Consider the following 23374-nt stretch of genomic DNA (forward strand, 5'->3'; position numbering starts at 1 on the left):
GGGGAAAAAAGGTGCAGCATGCAAATATATGCATAAGTAAAAAGTCCTGGACAAACTGTGGTCTGACTGTGTGCATTGTCTAAGTTCTAGTGACTCTGGGTGAATCCTTATCCTTTGAAAGAACATTATGTTTCCCCAAATGATTCCTCTTATAGGGGTCTAGGGACATTTCCAGCATCCACCATGACAAGGTGGTCGTTCTGTTTTAGGTGATAACCCCATCATAAGGTCAACAGGCCTGTAAGGTTTCCCTGTTGCAGGAAATCTATGTGACCACATGTCTGGGAGGTCAAGGCCCCTGTGGCAAAGGGGCCAAGAAGATGGCACTGGAGAGGATGACAGTGAAATGCCTTCTTTGCTCTCTTCTCTCTGTGGTCATACTTGAAGGGGAAGTTGTGTACATTTGGGTCTTGTCAGGCTGCACCGCCAGATTTCAGGCAGACAGTCAGCCCCTCAGCCAGGAATGAGTCTGAGTCCCATTGGTCAGGAATCTGATCCAGAGTCAAGGAGAGATACAACATGGACACAAAGATGCCAGGCTTCCATGATGCTCTCCTGGTCTGGTGACCCAGTGGGGGGAGTCCATGCTCCTTATCTGAAAACAGTTTCTAAGTGTCTGTTGCAACAGTCTTTCCATTTTTATGAATGAGAACAATAGCTCGCCCAGAGTTGCAAGGCTAAGAAATGACTGAGGCCATTATTAAATCCAGTTCAAATTAGAAACCCTGTGCTTGCACTAGGAGGATGAGTAGATGGGCCACTGAGGTATCTGTGATGAGGTACGTCTGATGAGCTCTTGGTATTCCCCAGAGCTCACCCATCCCCCTCTACCACACACAAAGTATACTAGTGTACTTTAGTTTCCATACATTTATGGTGCATCAACAAAGAGAAACCAAACCAGAAAAGCTGGGCATCCATCTTTGCTGTACACTTTTCTACCTTTTTTAAAAAATTAATTTATTTCTTACACTCCATATTCCATTCCCTGCCTGCCCCCCCCCACCCTCCCTCCGACTACTCCACATCCCACACCTCCTCCCTACCCCCACCCACCTGTCCTCTAAACTCCCTGGGGTCTCCAGTCTCTTGAGTGTTAGGTGCATCATCTCTGAATGAACACAGGCCCAGAAGTCCTCTGCTGTTTGCGTGTTGGGGGCCTCATATTGCTGGTGTATACTGTGTGTTTGGTGGTCCAGTGTTTGAGAGATCTTGGGGAATCCAGATTAATTGAGACTGCTGGTCCTCCTACAGGATCGCCCTTCTCCTCAGCTTCTTTCAGCTTTCCCTAATTCAACAACAGGGGTCAGCTGCTTCTGTCCATTGGTTGGGTCCAAATATCTGCAGCTGACTCTTTCAGCTGCTTGTTGGGTCTTTCGGATGGCAGTCATGCTAGGTTCCTTTTTGTGATCTCTCCATATCCTCAGTAAGAGTGTCAGGTCTTGGGACCTCCCCTTGAGCTGGATCCCACTTTGGGCCTGTAGCTGGACCTTCTTTTCCTCAGGCTCCTCACTGTTTCCATCCCTGTAATTCTTTCAGACAGGAACAATTATGGGTCAGAAATGTGACTATGGGGTAGCAAAATTAACTCCTGTCACCTTAGAGAGTTTTCCTAATAGAATTCTGCTCCCCCCCCCCAAAAAAAAGCAAGAAACTGTGTTGAGTCTGTTCTGTATTGGTTTCTTTTAAAAAGTTATTTCTGGGCTGGAGAGGTGGCTCAGCGGTTAAGAGCACTGGCTGTTCTTTCAGTGGCCCTGGGTTCAATTCCCAGCACCCACATGGCAGCTTACAACTGTCTTTAACTCCTGTTCTAGGGGACCTGACACCCTTGCAAAGACATACATGGAGTCAAAATACCAACGTACATAAAATACAAGTAAAAAGTTATTTCTTTTGAGACTATGACATAATTTCATAATTCCTCCCTCGCCTTTCCTCCCTTCAGACACTAACGTGGACCCCCTCCTTGCTCCTTCTCACTGAAGGGAAAGTCGCATAAATGAGATTAACTATTTTAAAGGGAACGGATGATAAAGCAGGAGTTAACATCTTCAGGACGACACACCTTCATATCTACTCTAATAATTAGGAGTTCCAGGTTCCATCAACCAGAAATCAAGCCTCAGAAAAATTAAGGACTTTCTCCCCTCATTCCCAGTTGCCTCTTGTCCCCCAGGGGGCCCCTCTGCTCCTATCATTATGAATTTAACGATTTTGGATAGTGTGTACAAATGAAATTAAACAGTGAGTGGGCTTTGACATGTGGTTTCCTTGTCTGGCTTAACTTTTCAAGGCCCATCCATGTTTTTAGCACATATTATTGTCCCTTTTTCACAGTAGCAGTGTTCTGTTTCATAGATCCACCATGAGTTGCTTACCTGCTCAGCAACCAAAAAGCCAGTTCTTAGGGTCAGCTGTCTGTAGATGTGGTCAAACCCTATAGTGACAGAGTGTCTTGGCTGTCAAAAGACATCACTCAGCTCTTAAGGAAGGCCAGGAGCCTTATATCTTCATATACACCAACGATGCTGCCATTTCTGAGCTGGAAAGCTCGCTCTCTAGCTTAGAGAGGTCATAGGTATCCATGAGGACCATTTGGATTGGTTCTACCTTTGGCTACTGTGTATATACTTACTTGAGTGCTTGCCTGTCTCCAGTTCCTGAGGAATTATTTTATCATATGTTAATTTCCTGGTTAGGTTTTTTTTTTTTTTTTTTTTTTGAGGAAATACCAAAGTGTTTTCAACAACAGCTGAATCCATTTATATCTTCTCTAATGTTTAAAAGGAGTTCCATTTTCTTTCCACAACCTTTCTGGTATTTGAGGCTTTTTTGTTGTTGTTTGTAATACACGCCACACCTCTATAGTACGTACCACATGACTGAGATTTTGATTTTTATCTCCATGATGATTTTCTGCATGTTCTCACATCCATACCAGTCACTCGTATATCTTTGATATATAGAGATAGATTGGAGATATATCTTTTCAGGTCCTCTGTGAATATCGGTATCTCTGTTGTTGAATTAAAACTATTACTTATGTATTGTATTCTGGCTACTAAACGTTTAGAGTCATAGGCAGCAAGTATTTTATAGTAAACATTTTATCCCATTTGGTAGAGCATCCTGCCATTTTCTTGGTACCTACCTTGAATGTGCAGGCATTTTAAGTTTGATCAAGTCCGTACTTTTAAAGTTTTACTTGATGACATATTTTCCCTTTTGCTGAATGCATTTTGTGGCATACATGAATCTGTTACCAAGTCTAAAGTCAACGAAGATCCCTGCCCCATGTTTCCTTCTAAGAATTTCATGGCTTTAGCTGTTACATTGAGAGCAGTGACTTATTTTGAGTTGAATTTTGAACGCTGTATAAAATAGTCGTTCCTGCTTACTTCCATTTCTCTCCCTTTCTTTTCTAGGAACTCCTCAAACGAAGGGGTTACACACCTTCAATCTGACTTCTCTAACCAAGTCGGAGAACATTTTGTCAGCCACACTGTATTTCTACGTTGGAGAATTAGTGAACATCAGCTTGAGCTGTCCAGAACCCCAAGGATGCTCCCATCACACTCAGAGACAACACATCCAGATAGACCTCTCTGCATGGATCCTCAAATCCAACCAAAGCCAGCTCTTGGGTCATCTGTCTGTAGATGTGGTCAGACCTTATAGAGACAGCGTGTCTTGGCTGTCAAAAGACATCACTCAGCTCTTAAGAAAGGCCAAGCAAAATGAAGAGTTTCTCATAGGGTTTAACATTACCTCCAGAGCACACGAGCTACCCAAGAGGATGCTGTTTTTCCCGGAACCTTATATCTTGGTATACGCCAACGATGCTGCCATTTCTGAGCCAGAAAGCGTGGTATCCAGCTTACAGAGACACCGAGATTTCACAGCGGGAACTGGGCCCAGACTGGATAGCCACGTCAGAGAAGCCCTCTCGGTTGAGAGGAGGAAGAAGCGCTCTACTGGGATCTTGCTGCCCTTGCAGAACAATGAGCTACCTGGGGCAGAGTATCAGTACAAGGAGGAGGGAGCGTGGGAGGAGAGAAAGCCTTATAAGAGCCTTCAGACTCAGCCCCCTGAGAAGAGTAGGAACAAAAAGAAACAGAGGAAAGGGTCCCATCAGAAGGGACAGACGCTGCAATTTGATGAGCAGACCCTGAAGAAGGCAAGGCGAAAGCAGTGGGTCGAACCTCGGAACTGTGCCAGGAGGTACCTTAAAGTGGACTTTGCTGATATCGGCTGGAGCGAATGGATTATCTCTCCCAAGTCATTTGATGCTTTCTACTGCTCTGGAGCCTGCCAGTTCCCCATGCCAAAGGTAGCCGCCGCCGCCGCCGCCCTTCACCTTGTGCTCATTTCATTTTTGCACGGGGTAGAGGAGTATGCTAAGTGTATGTTTTCATTTAGAAACCTCTATTCAGACCTTTATTCCTAACATTCTAAAGTCTAACAAAATGGGCAATGTGGCTATGCTTGGGTTTCCTTGATGATTGTTAAATGTAATAGGAGGTATGAAGACTTTAAAAAGCTTAAGTGCATAATATACTTTTTTTTTGGTTTGTTTCCAAACGTGGCATATATCCAGCCTTGTGGTCACTTGTAAAGATACACCTGTCCACAATGAGCAGGCCCTAGGTGCCAGAAGCTGGCCTCTGAGTGGTGTTCCAGGGATGGAGGGATATTGTGGAAGCAAGAGGAAGTGCTAACGGGTGTGATATTCTGATGTAGAGTAATTTTAGATAAGCAGTTTCTTGGGAGCTGAGCTGTCCCAGTACCAGTCAAGATCAGGGTCCAGCTAGGTGAAATGACTGAAACCCTGAAGATGCTTAATTCATTTGCTTGACTGCTAAACACAAAGCACAAAGGCAAAACAGGGTGCCCTCACCCTGTCTGAAATTACCTCTGTTTATTTCAGAAGCATCAGGGACCGCATTTTATATCAGCATGTATTCAGAAGTGTTTCCAACTCCAATGACTCTCCTTCAAAGCAAGTCCAAACGACAGCTCCCTAAAGAGTACACCCTACAGTAAGAGTTAGCTCTACCCTCCAGCATCCAGTTAAGCATACTGCTTCACTTCCATCTCAACTTACAACAGCTTAAATCTCCACGGCACACCATACAGTGACTAAATGGACAGAATGTAGAAAAGGAAGAAAAGAGCATCTTTAGTAAAATATGAATTTGTTCTGCTTTTAAAAATAGAGAAAATGTTCCTTCACCTCTTAGACTGTCAGCTTCACTTCAGGGATCTTTAGTATTGTATTGGTATGCTAAGGTCTATTCCTAGACTCACTGACTGGCATGCACATAGGAAGGGCTGTACACAAGGCTAAGCCAGCCTCTGGGCCAGCAACCCATCTGAAACCCTATTTTCTTCATTAGTTGTTTCAGAAAGATGAGCTTTGTACATCCCCTACGAAGTTGTCTCTCCAGGGGGATTTTTGTAATTTCTTATTTTAAGAATCCAAACATGGGCAGCTAACGAAATGGGAAATGGCTCAGTGGTTAAGAGTGCTAGCTGCTCTTCCAAACATCCTGAATTCAATTCCTAGCAAGCACATGGTGTCTCGCAACTGACTGTAATGGGATTTGATTCATTCTTCTGGTGTGCATGAAAATAAATCTCTCTCACACACACACAAACACAAACACACACACGCGCACACACACACACACACACACACACACCTATATCTATTCTTATCTATATATCTATCTCTATCTCTATCTCTATCTCTGTCTCTCTATATCTACATCTACTTCTCTCTCTCTCTCTCTATCTCTATCTCTATATCTATAATTCTTTAAAAAAGAATCCAAACATAAAGTAAAGATTATGAATTCAGGGCTGTGTCACATGCCCTATCTTGTTGGAAGAATCATGAAGGACCTTCACTGCTCAGACAAAATGTGTTCAACTGGGGTGACACTTAGAATCTTGGGTGTAACCAAGATGGTGACTGTACAAAACAGAGATGTGTCCTATTTGACAGTGTGGCTTGCTTTGTGACACTGAGAAGCAGGGGTTGTAATCCAAAGCTGACCTCATGTCAGAGTACCTGATTTTAGGTAGGTCGTAGGACTTGTCCAAGTAACCTCCTTCCCTTAGCCCCATGAGATGAAGTTCTTCTGGGTAGTTTAAACAAACAAACAAAAAAAAATGTCTTGTTCCTTCCTCACTCCAATCTCCAGGCTCCAGAGACCACACAGGTGTAGATGCTCGGTCCTTTCGCTTCTGGATGCTTCCACCTCTCTCTAGTCTTTCCTGACTTGTGGCCATCGACTTCCTTGTACTTCCTTTTGCTCTTTATGAGCCCACTGTCTCTTCATAAGAACTTGACTGTGGTTCCTAGTGATGAGAAGGAATCATCCCTAGAAGTTTCCAGGGGACCACAGAGTTAAGAACCACAGAGATGAATTTAGGGAAAGACAGACGTTAGAGCATTCACAGAATTAACTAATAATGCTTGGTCCTAAGTGGAAGTCAAACAGCTTGGGATCCTGTTAATACGTAGAATCTGACACTGTGCGTGTGAAGTGGAGGCTGCAGAGGACTCTGCATCTAACAGTGCCCAAGGTTAACCTGCTGGTTCACAAGTCTGTTTGGAACAGCAAAGTAATTAGTTCCTTTTGACTTGGATGTTGGTTCCACAGGACTAAACAACAATGGCCCCTTAGATTAAGTCGATAAAACTTTCTACATGTTAATTTTTTTCTTCAACACAGGAAAGACATGAAACAGTAGAGCAGCCTACATGGAATGGGTACTCTGTAACTGTCTGCTGTTGATCTAATGAGTAGCCACTGAGGAGACCAAGTGGCATAGTAGAGTTAACTAAGCTGATGTCTAAGGAAGCTCTGTGCAGGGAAGGCAAGAGTGTCAGGAGGCAAGGAAAGTCACCAGGCAAGAAAGGTTTTGTAAAAATTTCAGCCCCTGTTCAAACATCACAAAACTGAAAAGAGAATTCCCCCTCCTCTGGGTTCAACAGCCCATGAGCTCTTCCAGGGACCTTTTTCCTGGGGTGAGAATGGAATGGAAAGAGAACCTGTTGTAGTAGCAGGACTCATCACATTAATTGACACTTGGAAAAGCAACAGGTAGCAAGGATACAGGTGGAGGTCTTTTCTCTGAGGTTGAGATTTCCCCTCCCCAAGTTGAGAGCGGAAGTTTGGTGTCGCTTTGTGTGGAACTGCTTAACATTTAACGTGTGTTAGGGGTTCCCTTTAAGCTCCAGTGACTTTGTATCTTTTGGTCAGTACAGTAACAAAGGAGGATGGGGAAAAAACTGATGTAAAGGGAATGGGGTGGTTAATAGGTACCGTTAGCAAGTGCCTGCGGTGGCATCCAGAGTGAGATATTTAACTAAAAATATAGTCTGAGCAGCAGAGGGAAATGAAGGCCTCTGGTCAGATCAGCAGAGCACACGTGGGCTGGCTGAAGTGCCAAAGAACTCTCAGACTTGAGATATACATTTTGCCTCGGGGGAAAGTTCTCCCAGGCCAGATTCCTCTGTTTAGGGGCCTCCTAGTTTTTTGGCCTCCTGGGCAAAATCCCAGCCTATATGGCAGGGTTCTTTGTCTGCAAAAGTCGACAACCTGCTCTATAATTCAGAACAGCTGTGTTCTGCCTTTCCCAAATTCCAGGCTTTGCCCTCTCGATGATTTCAATTAGATAGTCTCTGGGCCATCACACCCATGTGGGCTGGACTGGAATCGTGTAGAGGGAACCTCATGGCCCAGGTCAGGAATGAAGCTCTCAGCCGATGACACACTCTCCCCTTCTAATGTCCTGTGATCAGATTTAGCCAGAGGAAAGCATCCACAGCTTGGCAGGTGCAAGCCTGGCCCTTGTAGATTTTATTCACAGACACAACACTTTGGATCCCCCCCCCCTAATTTCCAGCTCTTACAGCCAGTCTGTTCTCCCCAAGAGGGACTCTCGGAAGGATGCCATATGATGGAAAAAAATACCGAGATAGGCAGAGCCAAGTTCTGTGCCTCTGCCTCCCTCACCACCTTAGCAGCAATGGAAAACAGAAATTTCAAATGAAAATGATTGATCCATGGTTCCTGACGGAGATCCAAGGAAACAAGAAGGGTTAGAGGAATAAAGTTAGTTCTGCGAGGAACTGTGCAAAAGCTGGGAACAGCAAAGATGTAGAATTGAGCAACACATCATTGAAGTACTTTGAAGCAAGCCCTCCCTATAAAGAGTTTCAAATTTAGTGAATGCAAAATGATAGGCTCTTTAAGGGTCTTCCAGTTGTCGTCTTGGTCAGGAAGATGAACACCATAAACACGAAATTTGACCAACCTCAGCAGAGTCGCACCTGAATGGTGGTGGAGGTGCACCCTGTCATTTAAAAGCGTGACAGGTGTGGAGAGGAGCTCAGATTTGCACTTGTGACTGGCTGGTATCAGCTCTAAGCTTAGAAGAGAGAGAGCCATGAGAAACATGATCCTAGCTGGAAAACAATAATTCTTACTGGCAGCATGCTTCGCACCAGCAAATGACAGCATGGATTACTTCTGCATGATGTGACTATTTCTGGTAAGGGTAGCTCCGTCAGAGGATTCCATAGCAAGAAAATAGGGGATACTCCCTAGTCATCTGAGAGGTCCCTGATACAAAACACCCCAGAATCAAGGGCTTGGGCCTGACTCTGGTGAGCCCACTGGAGATTACTCAGATATCCATTCCTAAACCCATCAGTTCTGACTTGGAGAGAGAGGGAGAGAGGGAGAGAGAGAGAGAGGGAGAGAGAGAGAGAGAGAGAGAGAGAGAGAGAGAGAGAGAGGAATTTTCCCCTAGGTAACACCCATGAATATTTTCCATATCTACACCAATTCACTTGCACAGAACCTTTTATTTTTGTTGATAGGAGTTATTCCTCATAAATGGGTAAAATGGAGAGTGTACTATTTCTTCTAAGTATTTCAGCCACTTAACAATATTGCTGCGGTGTCTAGATACACTATTCTAGGCACTGAGGGAGGTGTCGAGTAGCCATACCAATGGCTCAAGCACTCATTTAATTAAGGCCACTTACACTACATGACACCCAGGCATTAAACATTAACCAGAAAGAGTAACAACAGACAAACTGACTATAACTGCCTCTAACACTTTAGCAGCAAGCTATTTGAAAGGCTGAAGCTTTCTAATAGCTTTCAGTCAACAGAAGTGGAAGCCAACAATATTCATGCCAGCATGTGCCCTGCTCTGTTCCAATGCTAAAGGCACATCCTGTAAACTTCACAGACTCACGGAGGTCTTTTGCCATTATTCTTAAATATTAATTATGTGGAATAATGGGAATCACTGTGACATTTTCATAGATGTGTGAATCCTCTTTTGATCCCCACATTTTTTCTGATAATTTTCATCCAGTAAAGTAAACATATTTTAATACAGGACAAACAATATGTAAGGTACAAGTACTAGGAGCCTTTAAAACTCAAGGCGAGAATACTTCGCTTTGTAACCAATTAGAACTAATTGACCATGTAATCAGTCAAGACATTCTTCAAGTTACTAGAAAGCAAGAGTAGAAACATCACTGTAGTGTTGACAGTAGTTTTTAAAAATCATTTTACAAAAATTGAACTGTAGTGTATGGATTCTTTTCACTGAAATTAAAAGATGGAGTGATTCAAATAACATCTCCCTTCTTCTGCCAGCACTGGTCCTTTCTTTGACTTGCTTTGATTTTCTGACAGTACAACAGCTTTCCACATCACTTTCTTTTCCTTTGACCTGGACGCACCCTTAGCCCCCTAACTTCCCCCATGTTCCTGTCCTGGAGTTCTTTCCAGGCTGGATTCGAGTCCCAGTTCACGAATCCAAACGCCTCTGAGCTGTAAGAAATAAGAGTTCTAGCTGAAATAAAATTGTCCACTTGTGGCAATTCCTCTTTCCCTGTTTTGCTGTCTTTCTTTTAGCAGAGAGTCTCATGTAACCTCGGGATGAGCTTTTCTGCTCCACCCACAAAGCTGAGGCTGGCCTTTAACTCTGGAGTTAGGATTGCAGGATTGTATCTGCCTTTTTGAGGAACAGCTGGGATCAAACCCTGGCCCTCACAGATAATGGGCAAGTGATTTTGAGCCACAACCTCAGTCCTCAAATTTCTGCTTCTAAATGTATTTAAAACAAAACTAATTACATCCACCTAGGAAAAATGCTAGGAGAGTTGTGTTTCTGGGCACTGTGGCTTCTCTCCTGGAGTTCTTCTGACCACTCTGGGCTTGAGATTGGGACCTTTTTCAATACTTCTAGAGAGGGTAGAGCTGTACATTGCTTCCTAAGTAAAACACATTCTGTTTTCTCAGGGAAGAGATTGGATCAAGGCTTCCTTGACCAAACTCCTGTCATCCATGTGAAAAGCTTAGACCCCCATTCTTCATTCCCAAAGGACACACACAGTCCATCTTAAGACTACCAAGCCACCCAGTTTAAATTGCCCATGGAGCAACAGTGACCCCCAGTGGTCAAAGGTGTGGTCTTGTCAACCCCAATTTGTAATCTGAGCTGGATACTTGTATAATATGAATAAAAGATTAATCCTTATGACAACAAAATAAATTAATAATTAGCCTTTACTCCACCTAGTTTAATTTTAATAACACTGAACAAATTCTCCTTTATAGTTGATGGTTACTGTCAGTGTGTTTATTGAGTTCTTTAATGGTTCACAGAGGGTCAGGGACAATTTTTGTTGTTTGTTGTTGTTTTAATTAAAAACATGGGGAATACATTAATTCCATGGTTGGGGACTAAGTTGTTTCTAATTAAATGATTCCTGCTAACAGAATGGAGTTCAAAGTTTCATTGTACTTACCAGCTGTTTGACTTCAGACATGTCATTTAGCTTTCTGAGTTTCTGGAAAAAAAAAAAAAAAAAACGTAACCAATTTGTTGTGAAGATTAAAGGCACCACCTACAAAATTCCCGGACCCTAACAGGCGCTTTATAGATGATACATCCTTGGAGGTAGATGAGTTTGGGCTGAGTATTCAATGATGTGGGCCTTTTTAGGACTGTTCAAACAAATTCATTGTCTGTGACGAGACCCGAGGAGAGCGGCTTCACCTAACATGTTGCTCTTATTTCTCTTTCCAGTCTTTGAAACCATCAAATCACGCCACCATCCAGAGCATAGTGCGAGCGGTGGGGGTCGTCTCCGGGATTCCCGAGCCTTGCTGTGTGCCGGAAAAGATGTCCTCACTCAGCATCTTGTTCTTTGATGAAAACAAGAATGTAGTGCTCAAAGTCTACCCTAACATGACAGTCGACTCCTGTGCTTGTAGATAACCTCTTCAAGAACTCACAGATGCTCCATCCAATCACGAGTTGGGTTTTATGGGCTTTTTTTTTTTTTTTTTTTGTCCCAAAAGATGTTTGATAGCAGGAAGAAAATGAACAAATAGATTGAAGGTTTCCACCAAACAAAACCGGACTGTATTTTCCTTCGAATGTAACTAAAAGTGAGATTTTAGTAAATGTGGATCTCTATTTCTGTTGTTTCTTAATCACATAAGAAAAATTGTTACTCAACCTGTTTTTTTTAGAAGTGTTAGAGAACACAGTGACTTATTTTTGTATTGGGCTTTAAGATTGGGTGGGAAATGACAGCAATAACTTATCATTTGTTGCTACTCATATAAAGAGGAAAGGGAAGTAGAGAGGAGCTTTACAATTTTTTCTCACTAGGTGTCTTGCCTTAGGCTCCTGAGCAGACAGCAACTGCTAAACACCCGTCTTTCTTTGATGTTCACTGGGAACGTTTCTGAGACTTGTCTATCCTGGGTTTTTCTCTACAATCATGGTGTGAGTCGAGCTAGTGTGTGCAGAGTACTAGTGTGAGTGTGCGTGTGTCAGCTCGCTGTACCTCCTATAGAAAAAGAAAAGGCTTCCTTAATACGGTTCTATAGCTGCATCGTCATGGCATTCCTTTGTTGTCGTCAATAATATCATATTCTGGCCAGCACCAATCCACTGATGATTGCATGATCCAAGAGCCTATGCCAAGAGCGACGTGTCACTGATTGGAAATACAGATGTTTTCACGGCCTTGACTCCCAGTAAAAGAGAGCCAAAGGCTTCATTTTTAAAACCCCGGGTGTCGTTCTTCTGTAGTTTTCTTTTTTCCCTACACATCTTGTCATTTGCTCTAAGGTAATTTAGGAAGTGCTTCCTGAAGTTATTAACTTTAAAGTTTCCTTACCACTATACTCTCTCTTCCTGTGACGTTGTTCATAGATGTTGAGGCTTACAAGCCGTTGTTAGAAATGACCAAGTGAATTGCTATCTTGTGGTGACTACCATGCTCCACACCTGTTTCTAGGCTCTTCTCCCCAGAGATCAAGACACTGTCCTCAGTCATGGACCCTATACTCCATCAAAGCCTACAAAAAATTATTCACCAGGAAAGAGAGTCAACAGAGACACAGTTTCCACTTCCACTTGTCATAAGTATGTCATCTTTGATTTCTGCTGTTGAAAGTTGTTTTATCTTTCATTAACAGACTTGTAAGGTATCTCAGTGGGTAACGGTGCTTGCTACCAAGGCATTCCTGGAACCCACATGGCAGAAGGAGAAAACCAGCTGTCACAAGTTATCCTCTGACCTCTACACACACACACACACACACACACACACACACACACTGAAAAAACTTAAAGATCTGGAAACTGTACTTACCTGGAAGATGGAAGTGATTTCACTTCATAGATGGTTGGTCACTTTGTCGTCTCTGAGGACACTCCTGATCTTAAATCACTCTTATATGATGATTAGATAGAAATGCTCCATTACAGAACATGTATGAGATCAGAATATATGTTTTTCCCATCTTCGCCTGTAGCTATCAGCTGTTTGGTCATTATGAAATAGTGATGAAGTGTGTCATGTTTTAAGGGCACGGCAACTCCCATGGGTAAAGCAAGAGGCTGATCTGTTTAGCTGGACACGCTGAGAGTTTGGTTTCTAAAAAGCTGTTCCATACATCACCTCTCAGGGGTCATGATCAGCAGATACAGAAATGGTGCAAGTATCTCTGTTCATAAATCAGACGAAGCAACAGGTTCACTGTGCAGTATTCTATTTGAAGGCTATTACATAAGACATCCAGGCAAAGCTCTTTCCACTTTGAAAGGCCCTAACATATTGTGGAATTGTCCTAACTCTCAAGGAGACACAGGGGGTTTGAAAGACTAAGTGCAAGGACCAAGGTTGCCCGGATTCCCTTTAGCATGAAGAAGTTACAGACATTCAAACTCCAGTGGGGAATAAAATTACTTTTTAACAAAATTCCTGACAAATTTGAAAGCAAAATACACAACAGAAACACCAAGCTACATATTCATGGGTCTTTCGTCAAATAGAATTTATTTTCCTGAGTAGATTTGTTGAGACTCTTAATTTCACTTCTCCTGAAGATACACCAACCCCAAACCCTGGTAATAACCCTGTGTATCCCTTCTCAGCTTTTTATATTCAATTTTCTGTTGCCTTTCAAAACTCAAATCCATTCCTAAATTTTGTGTATTAAATCCTACAAGTGTGGTCAAGTCTTCTTGGAATGATAAAAATTCTCAAGTACTGACCAACTAAAACTTCACTTTGATTAATGGTTAACATGCAAAAGGAAGCCCACATTGAACTTTGACATTTTCTCAGCACCACGTCAGAGAAAGGCCACTTGACTGTTGCTCTAAACAGCTGCTGGCCATACTCTCAGCGTGTTCTAAGTTGGAGGTACAATAACATGCACATGGGGAAAAAATGACTCCTAGTAGGGGGAATTAAAGTAAATTGGCTGGTGTTTTAATCAATAGACTTTACTTAAGTGCAATATTAAATAAGCGCCTCATCTGCAATGTGTTAGGTACACATTTCCATACAAGATTTTGACAACTCTCCTATGATTTTGGGGTTGATGGGAAAAAGCACTACGTTTTGAAATGCTATTTTCTAAATAAAACCTGTATGCCCTATCTCTATTCCCATCACTTTCTCCCTTCTCAACATATTCTTTTTCTATTCTCAAACTGTGTCCTAGCCATTCTTACAACACACACACACACACACACACACACACACACACACACACAGACAGAGACTCAGAGAGAGACAGACAGACAGACAAAGTGAGAGACAGAAAGACAGATAGAATAAGACAGAAGCAGCAACTGAGACAGAGACAGACAGACAGACAGACAGACAGACATTTTAAGAAAATAATTCTTTTTTAAAAAAGCCTACAAGAATATCACTGAGTTGGTTTATTTTGACCATTTATTCCTGGGCATAGGGCTTACCATTAAGTGTGATTAATATACCCAGTGACACTCCATTCCATTGGAGAAAACTAATTTTTTTTCCTTTGCAAGTGGGTATCAATTGCAGACAGGCTCTTCATTGGGAGTGGACCCTTGTCTACTTCCTGTTTGCAGCGCTGGGACCCCCCATCTGGCTCAAATCTATACATTCTATTTCTGATAACTGTTTCCTAGAATTCCAGCTAAGGGATTCCCCATATCCATGCAGTATTTTAAGAATTCTTCGTTGTAACCCGTGTGAATAATATATAATTTAAGGAATTTAATGCTGTAGAGTGGAACTGGAATATCGAGTGCCTTTACCTCGGGATTGCAGTATTCCAGGTTAAATCCTATCCTAACTAGCTGCGTATTCACCGCTGGTCATCTATTCGCTGACACAATGCTTTACTATCTCTGTAGAAAACTTGTATTACCCATTTAATATTTCATAAAAAATGTGAGGAACAGTATCACCAGTCTGACTTATACAATGCTTATGTAACGACACTAGTCAGTTAATCTTGAAGCTTTACATTTTCTCCATGCTACCGAGTAGCAAATGTCTGAACATGTTGAATCAAGGTTGGGTTAGAGAATAGCTATGCATTCCTGACACGTAAGGATGAATAAGCAACTGAGTAAGGAAGCTTGGGTAAATCTGATTTCTCAGTATTTCTATGTGGCTTTTGAATGATAAAACGATCTCCACTTTTCTAAAGACAAAGCTTTCTCTTCTACTTTTCACATTAGCTTCTGTAAATGTTTTAGTTGAAAATTTAATGCTTGTACAGTCCATGGCAATTGGAATATATATTATATGTATATGGAAAAAGTTTAAAGATGCTTGTAATTTATTTAATGACTGTTGCCTTTCTATATTGGTAATGACTTTTTTCCTTACTAGGTGAGAAAAACATCTTTCTTACTATAGTTCCTAGATAGGACAGGACATTTAGTTCCTTAGTCGGGTCCATTCCAAGGCTGTGGCAGTAACTGTGAAGGGTTCTTCACTACCGATGTGTTAAGCTTTCCTGAACTTATATCATTCTCCTCCAGTAACAAAGACCTTTCGTCCTATATTACAAAAATAAAAACAGCTCAATTAAACATTTTTCCATTCTTTGCTTTTTCCCGAGGGAGGTTTTTAAAAATGATTCTTGCTGTGTTGCATTTGAAAAAAAAGGAAATACGCTGCGATACAAGGTTAAATCTTTCAGAGGAAACAAGTTTTCAATGCACAGAGCATCCCTAACTCCTAATCAATCAAACATAATCTGCATTTTAGGAACATTCCAGAAACACACCCAAAGGGGTAAAACATGATCAGCATCTTAGAATACCCAGAAACATACCCAAAGGGATGTGTCTTGAGCCTTTGCAACTAGAAACTTGTACCTTGATTCATTTAGAGGTTTCTTCCCTCTTTAGACAATAAATTCTATATCTTGTGATGGAGACTTAGGGTTTTAATTCTTCCCCTTAATTGTCTGGCTTACTATCTCAATGATAACTTTGTTTCTGCCTCCGTGATTAACACATATTGTCCATGGTAGAGTGTTAAGATCTAAATTTAACCAGTCTGGTCTTTGAGATGCTTTTTAAATTGCAAAATTCTCTTTAATTAAAAAATGGCCTGAGGTTGTGAAGTAAAAACTCTTCCCACCCTTCCTCTTCTCACCCTTCAGTCTGAGCCTATGCAAATGTGATGTAGTGAATTCCAGGCCAGCTGAGACTAGAGGCAAGTAGGGATCTTCTTAAGCAAGTTCCTTGATCTCAGAGAGCTTCATTTATCTTACATATGAATGAAGTAATAAAGCCTTTGCCAATGGAAGGTTAGAATCAAGATTATTAGTTTAAGGCCGGGCGTGGTGACTCACGCCTTTAGGCAGAGGCAGGCAGATTTCTGAGTTTGAGGACAGCCTGGTCTACAGAGTGAGTTCCAGGACAGCCAGGGCCACATAGAGAAACCCTGTCTCGAAAAACAAAAACAAAAACAAAAAGGTCATTAGTTTACAAAGAACTTGAAAAACTAAATATTGAGAGACAGACAGACATGGAGGGAGGGAGGGAAGGGGGGAGAGAGGGAGAGAGAGAGAGAGAGAGAGAGAGAGAGAGAGAGAGAGAACAGCCCAATTAAAAACCAGTACAAACAGAGAGAGCACTCAAAAGACAAAATAAAAATGGCTGAGAAATATTTTTTCAAAGTTATTATTGAACTTAGCCCTTAGGTCATCATACAAATGCAAATTGAAACTACTTTGAGATTTCATCTTACCCAGTCAGAGTGGATTTAAAAAAGAAAGAAAGAAAGAAAGAAAGAAAGAAAGAAAGAAAGAAAGAAAGAAAGAAAGAAAGAAAGAAAGAAAGAAAGTTAACAGTGAAGAGGTGGGGAGAGAGGAGACAGTGGGATTGCAAGCTGGTGAAGGTAATATGAAACTCAGTGTGTAGGTTTCCCAGATGGCTAGAAGTGGATATACCCCAGGATCCAGCTATCCTGTCTTGGGTGTAAACCCAAGGCACACTACATCCTACTACACTGGCACTTGCTCCTCCAAGCTCCTTCCTGCTCTATTTACGATGTCCATAATGAAGACAATCTTGATGTCCATCAGCTGATGATGGGACAATAAAACCATAATACATCATTGCAACAGAATGTTCATCTGTTCAGAAAAATGAAATTTGCAGGCAGGTGGATGGGGCTGGACATAGTCATCCTGAAGTAAGCAACTCAGATACATAAAGGCAAATATTATGCTTTCTCTCACATGTGGATAGTAGCTTTTGTACTGGCTAGTTTTGTGTCAACTTGACACAGCTAGAGTTAGCACAGAATAAGGAGCTTCAGTTAAGGAAATGCCTCCATGAGATCCAACTGTAAGACATTTTCTCAATTAGTGATCAAGGGGGAAAGGCCCCTTGTGGGTGGGACCATCTCTGGGCTGGTAGTCTTAGGGTCTATAAGAGAGCAGGCTGAGCAAACCAGGGGAAGCAAGCCAGTAAAGAACATCCCTCCATAGCCTCTGCATCAGCTCCTGCCTCCTGACCTGCTTGAGTTCCATTCCTGACTTCCTTGGTGATGAACAGCAATATGGAAGTGTAAGCCAAATAAACCCTTTCCTCCCCAACTTGCTTCTTGGTCATGATGTTTGTGCAGGAATAGAAACCCTGACTAAGCAAATTGGTACCAGCAGAGTGGGGTATTCCTATGACAACCTGATCATGTTTTGAGGAGGACTGTGGAAGGACTTTGGAACTTTGGGCTAGAAGAGCCATTCGGTATTAAGAGCTCTGTCAGATGTTGTGTAGGAACTTGGAAGATAATGTTGAGAACAGTGCAGAAGATGGAAGTCTGGCTTGTGAAATTTCAGAGGGAAAATTAAAGACTCTTTTCAGGGCCATTGCTGTTTTGATTGTGAAGATTCTGTAGTTCTGGTTAGCTGGGGCTGAAGAATCGGCTGTGATTAACAAGATACCAGAACTACTAAAGCAAAAACTTTCTATTACTGGGACTATTGATGCTGGTTAGCTGGAGCTAAGAAATTAGCGGTGATTAAGAAGAGACCAGCATCGTTGAGGTGACATCTTCTGGGAAGTGTTTTCTGAAAGCACAAAGAGGCTGTGTTCCAGAGATAGCCATGGTTGTACTCCTGCTGCAGCGGGACTTGGTAATGTGTAAGGGTCACCCAAGTGGTACTGGTTTTGAAGGCATGAAGGGGTCACACAGAGCAGCTGAGGCTCGGCACTGTGAGAGACTATGGAAGGCCATTGGTGATGGTGCAGCCTCAGTTGCAATTGACGGCCCAGGACTAAAGGGGTCATGCAGTGTTTTGGAGATGCCAGTACCATGAGATGACCACCAAGAGCAGCAGCAGCGGAGTACAGGCATCTGGAGCCTAGAGGATGACACGTGTGCTATAAAGGGCATGGCTGGAGAAGTGACCCAAGCCCTTGGAGGAGCCCAGATCGTGAGTTGGATCCCAGACATTGGATGGTTGGAGATTGATTTTTGCTTTTGATTGTGACTGTGCCCTGATATTTTCCCTCTTGAAAGAAGAAAATATTTTAGTGGCTCCCACAGTTAAGAGACTTTTAATTGTAAAAAGACTTTGGATTTTAAAAGATATTGGACATTTTAAAGGGATTGACTTTTAATATGTAAAACTGTGGGACTTTTAAAGTTGTTTAAATCTTGGGGATGAATAAGAAATTAAAGGTTGAGGCTTACTGGTGATGTGTTTGTGTGTCAAGTTGACAAGGGGTCTCAATTAGTGATCAAGGGAGAAAGGCCCCTTGTGGGTGGGACCATCTCTGGTCTGGTAGTCTTGGGGTCTATAAGAGAGCAGGCTGAGCAAGCCAGGGGAAGCAAGCCAGTAAGTAACATCCCTCCATGGCTTCTGCATCAGCTCCTGCTTTCTGACCTGCTTGAGTTCCATTCCTGACTTCCTTGGTGATGGACAGCAATATGGAAGTGTAAGCCAAATAAACCCTTTTCTCCCCAACTTGCTTCTTGGTCATGATGTTTTTGCAGGGATAAAAACCCTGACTAAGACAGCTTTGAATCTTTAGATGGGTGTTTTTCTATGTGAAAAATTCATTTTTATTAGATATTTTATTTATTTACATTTCAAATGTTATCCCCTTTCCTAGTATCCCCTCCAAAAATTCCCTATCCCCTCCTCCCCTCTATTCCCTAACACACCCACTCCCATTCCTGGTCCTGGCATTCCCCTATACTGGGGCATAATGTGAATTGATCCATTCTTATCCTCTTGTACAACATTCAAGTCTAAGTGGATCAAGGAACTCCACATAAAACCAGAGACTCTGAAACTTATAGAGGAGAAAGTGGGGGAAAGCCTCTAAGATATGGGCACAGGGGAAAAATTCCTGAACAGAACAGCAATGGTTTGTGCTGTAAGATCAAGAATTGACAAATGGGACCTCAAAATATTGCAAAGCTTCTGTAAGGCAAAAGACACTGTCAACAAGACAAAAAGGCCACCAACATATTGGGAAAGGATCTTTACCAATCCTAAATCTGATAGGGGCTAATATCCAATATATACAAAGAACTCAAGAAGCTGAATGCCAGAAAATCAAATAACGCTATTAAAAATGGGGTACAGAACTAAACAAAAAATTCTCAACTGAGGAATACTGAATGGCTGAGAAGCACCTGAAAAAATGTCCAACATCCTTAATCATCAGGGAAATGCAAATCAAAACAACCCTGAGATTCCACCTCACACCAGTCAGAATGGCTAAGATCAAAAATTTATGTGAAAAATCCATAGATGCCATAAAACTAGAAAGGAACTATGGGGAGTGAAGATAGCATGCACTGATACATAGGGGGAGAGTAGAATAATGGGACAGAAAAGATTAAGTGAGGTTGAGAGTGGGAGGTCAGAGTAGAGAGGAAAGCATAGAGAAAGGAAACTAACTATAAATGCCTTTTGAGAAAGTCAGATGAAAGACTGTGGTTGTAAAAACATTCTAAACTATAATATATTATATATAGTTTATATATGTTTATATATATAATATATTATATATATTACACACACATATATATATATATATATATATATATATATATTGTGTCCTGTGAAATGCATATGTAAAAATACACAAAAGCAATGAAGAACAATGTTCCATAGCAGAGATTACAAATTTAATTTGAACATACAAAAACACAGGACTTTTGGGGGAGAAAAGACCTTTCTTTTCTTCTTTAAAACATAGGTGGAATATCTATATATCTATATATCTATATCTATATCTATGTGTGTATATATATATATGTATATATACATATATATGTATGTATATGTGTGTCTATCTATCTATAATTTAAATAGAGTTACACAATAACAGAATAATAATACTGACACCAGAAACTACAGTGTAGTGATGATAGAAATGGATTACCTCTTTTGGTAACAAGTATTGGCAACTGGGGACTCATAAATGGCTCTAAATTATGCTGTCATTGCTCTTGCTTGCCCTCCAGAACTTGATGGCAAGAACTCATTTCTGATGTTACCAAACACTTGAGTCATAGAACATGGGAGATCAAGCTGGTACTTACCTGGAAGATTCATCCCAAAAGTCTTGCTTTCATAGTGTTGGGAGGTGCTATGCACACATCCAGAGTAAAAACTACGTAGCATAATCCATCTGTGGACCCCATGAACTACAATAAAGACTAGCCTGTCAAAATAGGCCACCTGGACAACAGTGGCACAAATATTATGGGCGTCACCAAACACTTTATGATTGGATTGAAGGGAAGGCCTGATCCACAAGACAACTCTTACCTGGCACCATTGTCAGGGCCAAGAACCTAAGGCAAGATAGGCCACGGGTGGTAGGAAAGACCCTAATACTATCCTTCTGCTAAATGGATATAGTACAAACCCCACTCCTAATGACTGACTGCTACATCCATAGATTAGTGCATCTCTCAAACCTCATTAGAGAAGCTTCATCTTGCAGTAGCTGGTGATTGACAGAAGGGACCAGAGCCTGACCACTGTGCATAGAATAAGAGGCTTTAGACTGCTCAGCCCCAAATGGAACATCTATATTCCACCCTTCTCTGGAATCACCACAGAAGAGGGAAGGAAAGATGGTAAGGGCCAAGGGTGGTAGGCAATTAGAGTGAAAAGTGTTGTCCTGACACAACAGGACTATTGTATATATAAACTTACAGTAGTAATGATAAATGATAACATGTGCAGGGCCTGTGCAAGCCAGAGCCAGACCAAATCCCAGCATGGATCAGGGGTGGGGCAAGCCTGAAGTTCCATCCCTAGCTGAGGAGCTATTGGCAATTAGCAGCTTCTGAAAGAGGCAGAGTTAGTTTTGTAACTAACCAGTAGGTTGATCATGTATTGATGACTATAGTGGATGGGTAAGGAGGTGGAATTAAATCTGTGAGTCTGTGGGAGGTAGAGACTGCCAGTCATCAAAATATAGCATATAAAACTCTCAAAGAATTGATCAAAACATTATCTTAAATTCCTGCTTCGTGTGATTTCGATGAGGTTTAATGTGAGAGTGTATGCAAGTGAGTTAATCAGCTTCCTAAAACAGAAGACAGAACATCTTAACGTCAATTTTTGTTACTATTTGTCTTATTCAACTCATTGCATGAGCTTTTAAAGATTCAGTTTGACTTCCATTTCTTCCTCTGCTGTTTTTGATGCATCCACGGACTCGAGCACCGGCAGTCTTACACTTTGGGCTTTCCGGTCCTGCCGAACTTCTCCACCTCTGAAATCTTCACTTAGATGATCTCCAAACTCCTCCCTTTCTCTGGTATACCCTATTCTCACCCAAACATCTAGCTAAGCCACAACTTGCAAGCACTTTTTCCTAACCATGCCTTAAAGGACAAACAATCATAACACAAGGCAGGACAGAAGGACAAGCTTGATCAAGGACAGGGAGAATACAGGGAGAATGGGCCACCCTCCTCTCACCTGAGAAGATCAGTCATTTTCACTGCTGCTGTATGGTTAGGCTTGTGAGACTCTTCTGCCTTGTATGCCTATACTCAACTGTTGTCTTTCACCCTTTCATTTTAATAGTCAAATATAGTTCTTGAGAGAGAGAGAGAGAGAGAGAGAGAGAGAGAGAGAGATTTCACGTAAGAGAATATATTCTGGTAGCTGGGCCCTCAGACATGGATCCACATAGTTCTAGAATTCCAACTTCGTCACTTAATAACTATGTGACCTTGAGCCAATCATTACAACTCATCTCCTTCTCCTGCCTAATGTGTAAAATGAGAATGAAAACCTTTCTTACTTAATAGTGTTGTAAGGGCTCCCTGAGTCACTATACAGGAAGCACATTGGCTCAGCACCAAAGAGATTTTTGATCTATCCACTGTCTTTATATTTCTGAGACTGTTTCTGCTCATTCCAGAGCAATGGTGGACAGTGTCTTCACAGTGTTTATCAAGGTAAGCAAGTATCTTAACTTACCTCTGAAGCTTGCTGTAGCTGTCTTGGCTGCAGTCCAACTAGTGGCAGACTCATGCAAATCTCTCTCTCTCTCTCTCTCCCTCTCTCTCTCTCTCCCTCTCTCTCTCTCTCTCTCTCTCTCTCTCTCTCTCTCTCTCTCTCTCTCTCTCTCTCTCTCTTCCTGTCCTATCACTGCAAGAGTGTGTGATCTCTCTCACACACTGCACTCTCATCATAATAGCATCCTCTGTTGTGTAACACAGCAAGAGTGAACCTTACCAGAGCCAGCAGTAGGCTCTTGGAACTTTCAACTGCTTACACTCTGAGCCAGATGCATCAATTTTCTTTAAACATTAATAATATGAAATGTATAAAATCATACCTTGAAATATTTCCATACAGGAAATTCTGATCTGCATCTCAGTAAGCATGACCAGACCAACAGAATAAGAACACATTTTCATAGCTTCACCAAAAATGTATACTGATGGTTGAGAGGGTAGTTTTCATCTCCCGAGCAACAGTATCATTGCTGCTCCTTCATGTGGACTGAGGATGGTGGTCATTGGAACCCATGTACTGTTCCAGTCACAATGATGAGTGTGGAGTTTCAGAGATGTTGCAGTCTTTGGATGACTATGATGCAGAAGTTGATGGCGTGCCTTGGTTGGGTGTATTGAAGGCATCTGCATTGAGACATAAGGAGACCCTCCAAGTTGTACTCCAAACTTTGATTTGGAGCTTGCCATCTAATACTCTTGAGTGATAGCTGTAGGGCATAGGCAGGCTGCAGGCTTTGTAAGCTGAGCTGAGAGATCTTTGAAGGTTCCTTTACCTCTCAATGTCACCAGCAGCTCCCCTTTCCTTCAGCAGAGTGGGGGTGTTTGATGTTAAGTCTATTTCACTGCAGTAGGATCTAGGTTGAAAAGGGATAGGGGGCATCCATCACCACGAGAGATGTTGTTGCCAGGTAGCAGAAAGATGACTACTTTGGAACAACCTATTAGAGTGGAAGATCTTGTGCTCAAGAACAGAGGAAAAAAATGTGTGTGTATACTTTG

The 23374-nt window shown here is 41.9% G+C and overlaps 1 protein-coding gene and 1 long non-coding RNA gene across 3 annotated transcripts in view; one reads left to right on the forward strand and one right to left on the reverse strand.

Annotated features, from left to right (window-relative positions):
• Bmp3 (bone morphogenetic protein 3) overlaps window positions 1–15449 on the forward strand; it is a 29639-nt gene extending 14190 nt beyond the window's left edge. The window contains exons 2-3 of one of the 2 annotated variants that reach the window (NM_001310677.2): window positions 3426–4403; window positions 11134–15449. In NM_001310677.2, the coding sequence (NP_001297606.1) occupies window positions 3426–4403; window positions 11134–11258 (1103 nt within the window). In that variant the 3' untranslated portion in view covers window positions 11259–15449. The remainder of the gene's footprint in view (window positions 1–3425; window positions 4404–11133) is intronic. The other variant, NM_173404.5, reaches the window with a different exon arrangement.
• On the reverse strand, window positions 9698–22416 carry Gm42123. Its single transcript, XR_880455.2, has 3 exons — window positions 22335–22416; window positions 10853–10894; window positions 9698–9872 (listed from the first exon to the last, which is right to left on the reverse strand). It is a non-coding gene; the product is annotated as a predicted gene, 42123 (long non-coding RNA).
• Window positions 22417–23374: the final 958 nt, after the last annotated feature.

The sequence above is a fragment of the Mus musculus genome, chromosome 5 (genome assembly GCF_000001635.26).
Source record: "Mus musculus strain C57BL/6J chromosome 5, GRCm38.p6 C57BL/6J".
In the NCBI taxonomy this organism is placed as follows: domain Eukaryota; kingdom Metazoa; phylum Chordata; class Mammalia; order Rodentia; family Muridae; genus Mus; species Mus musculus.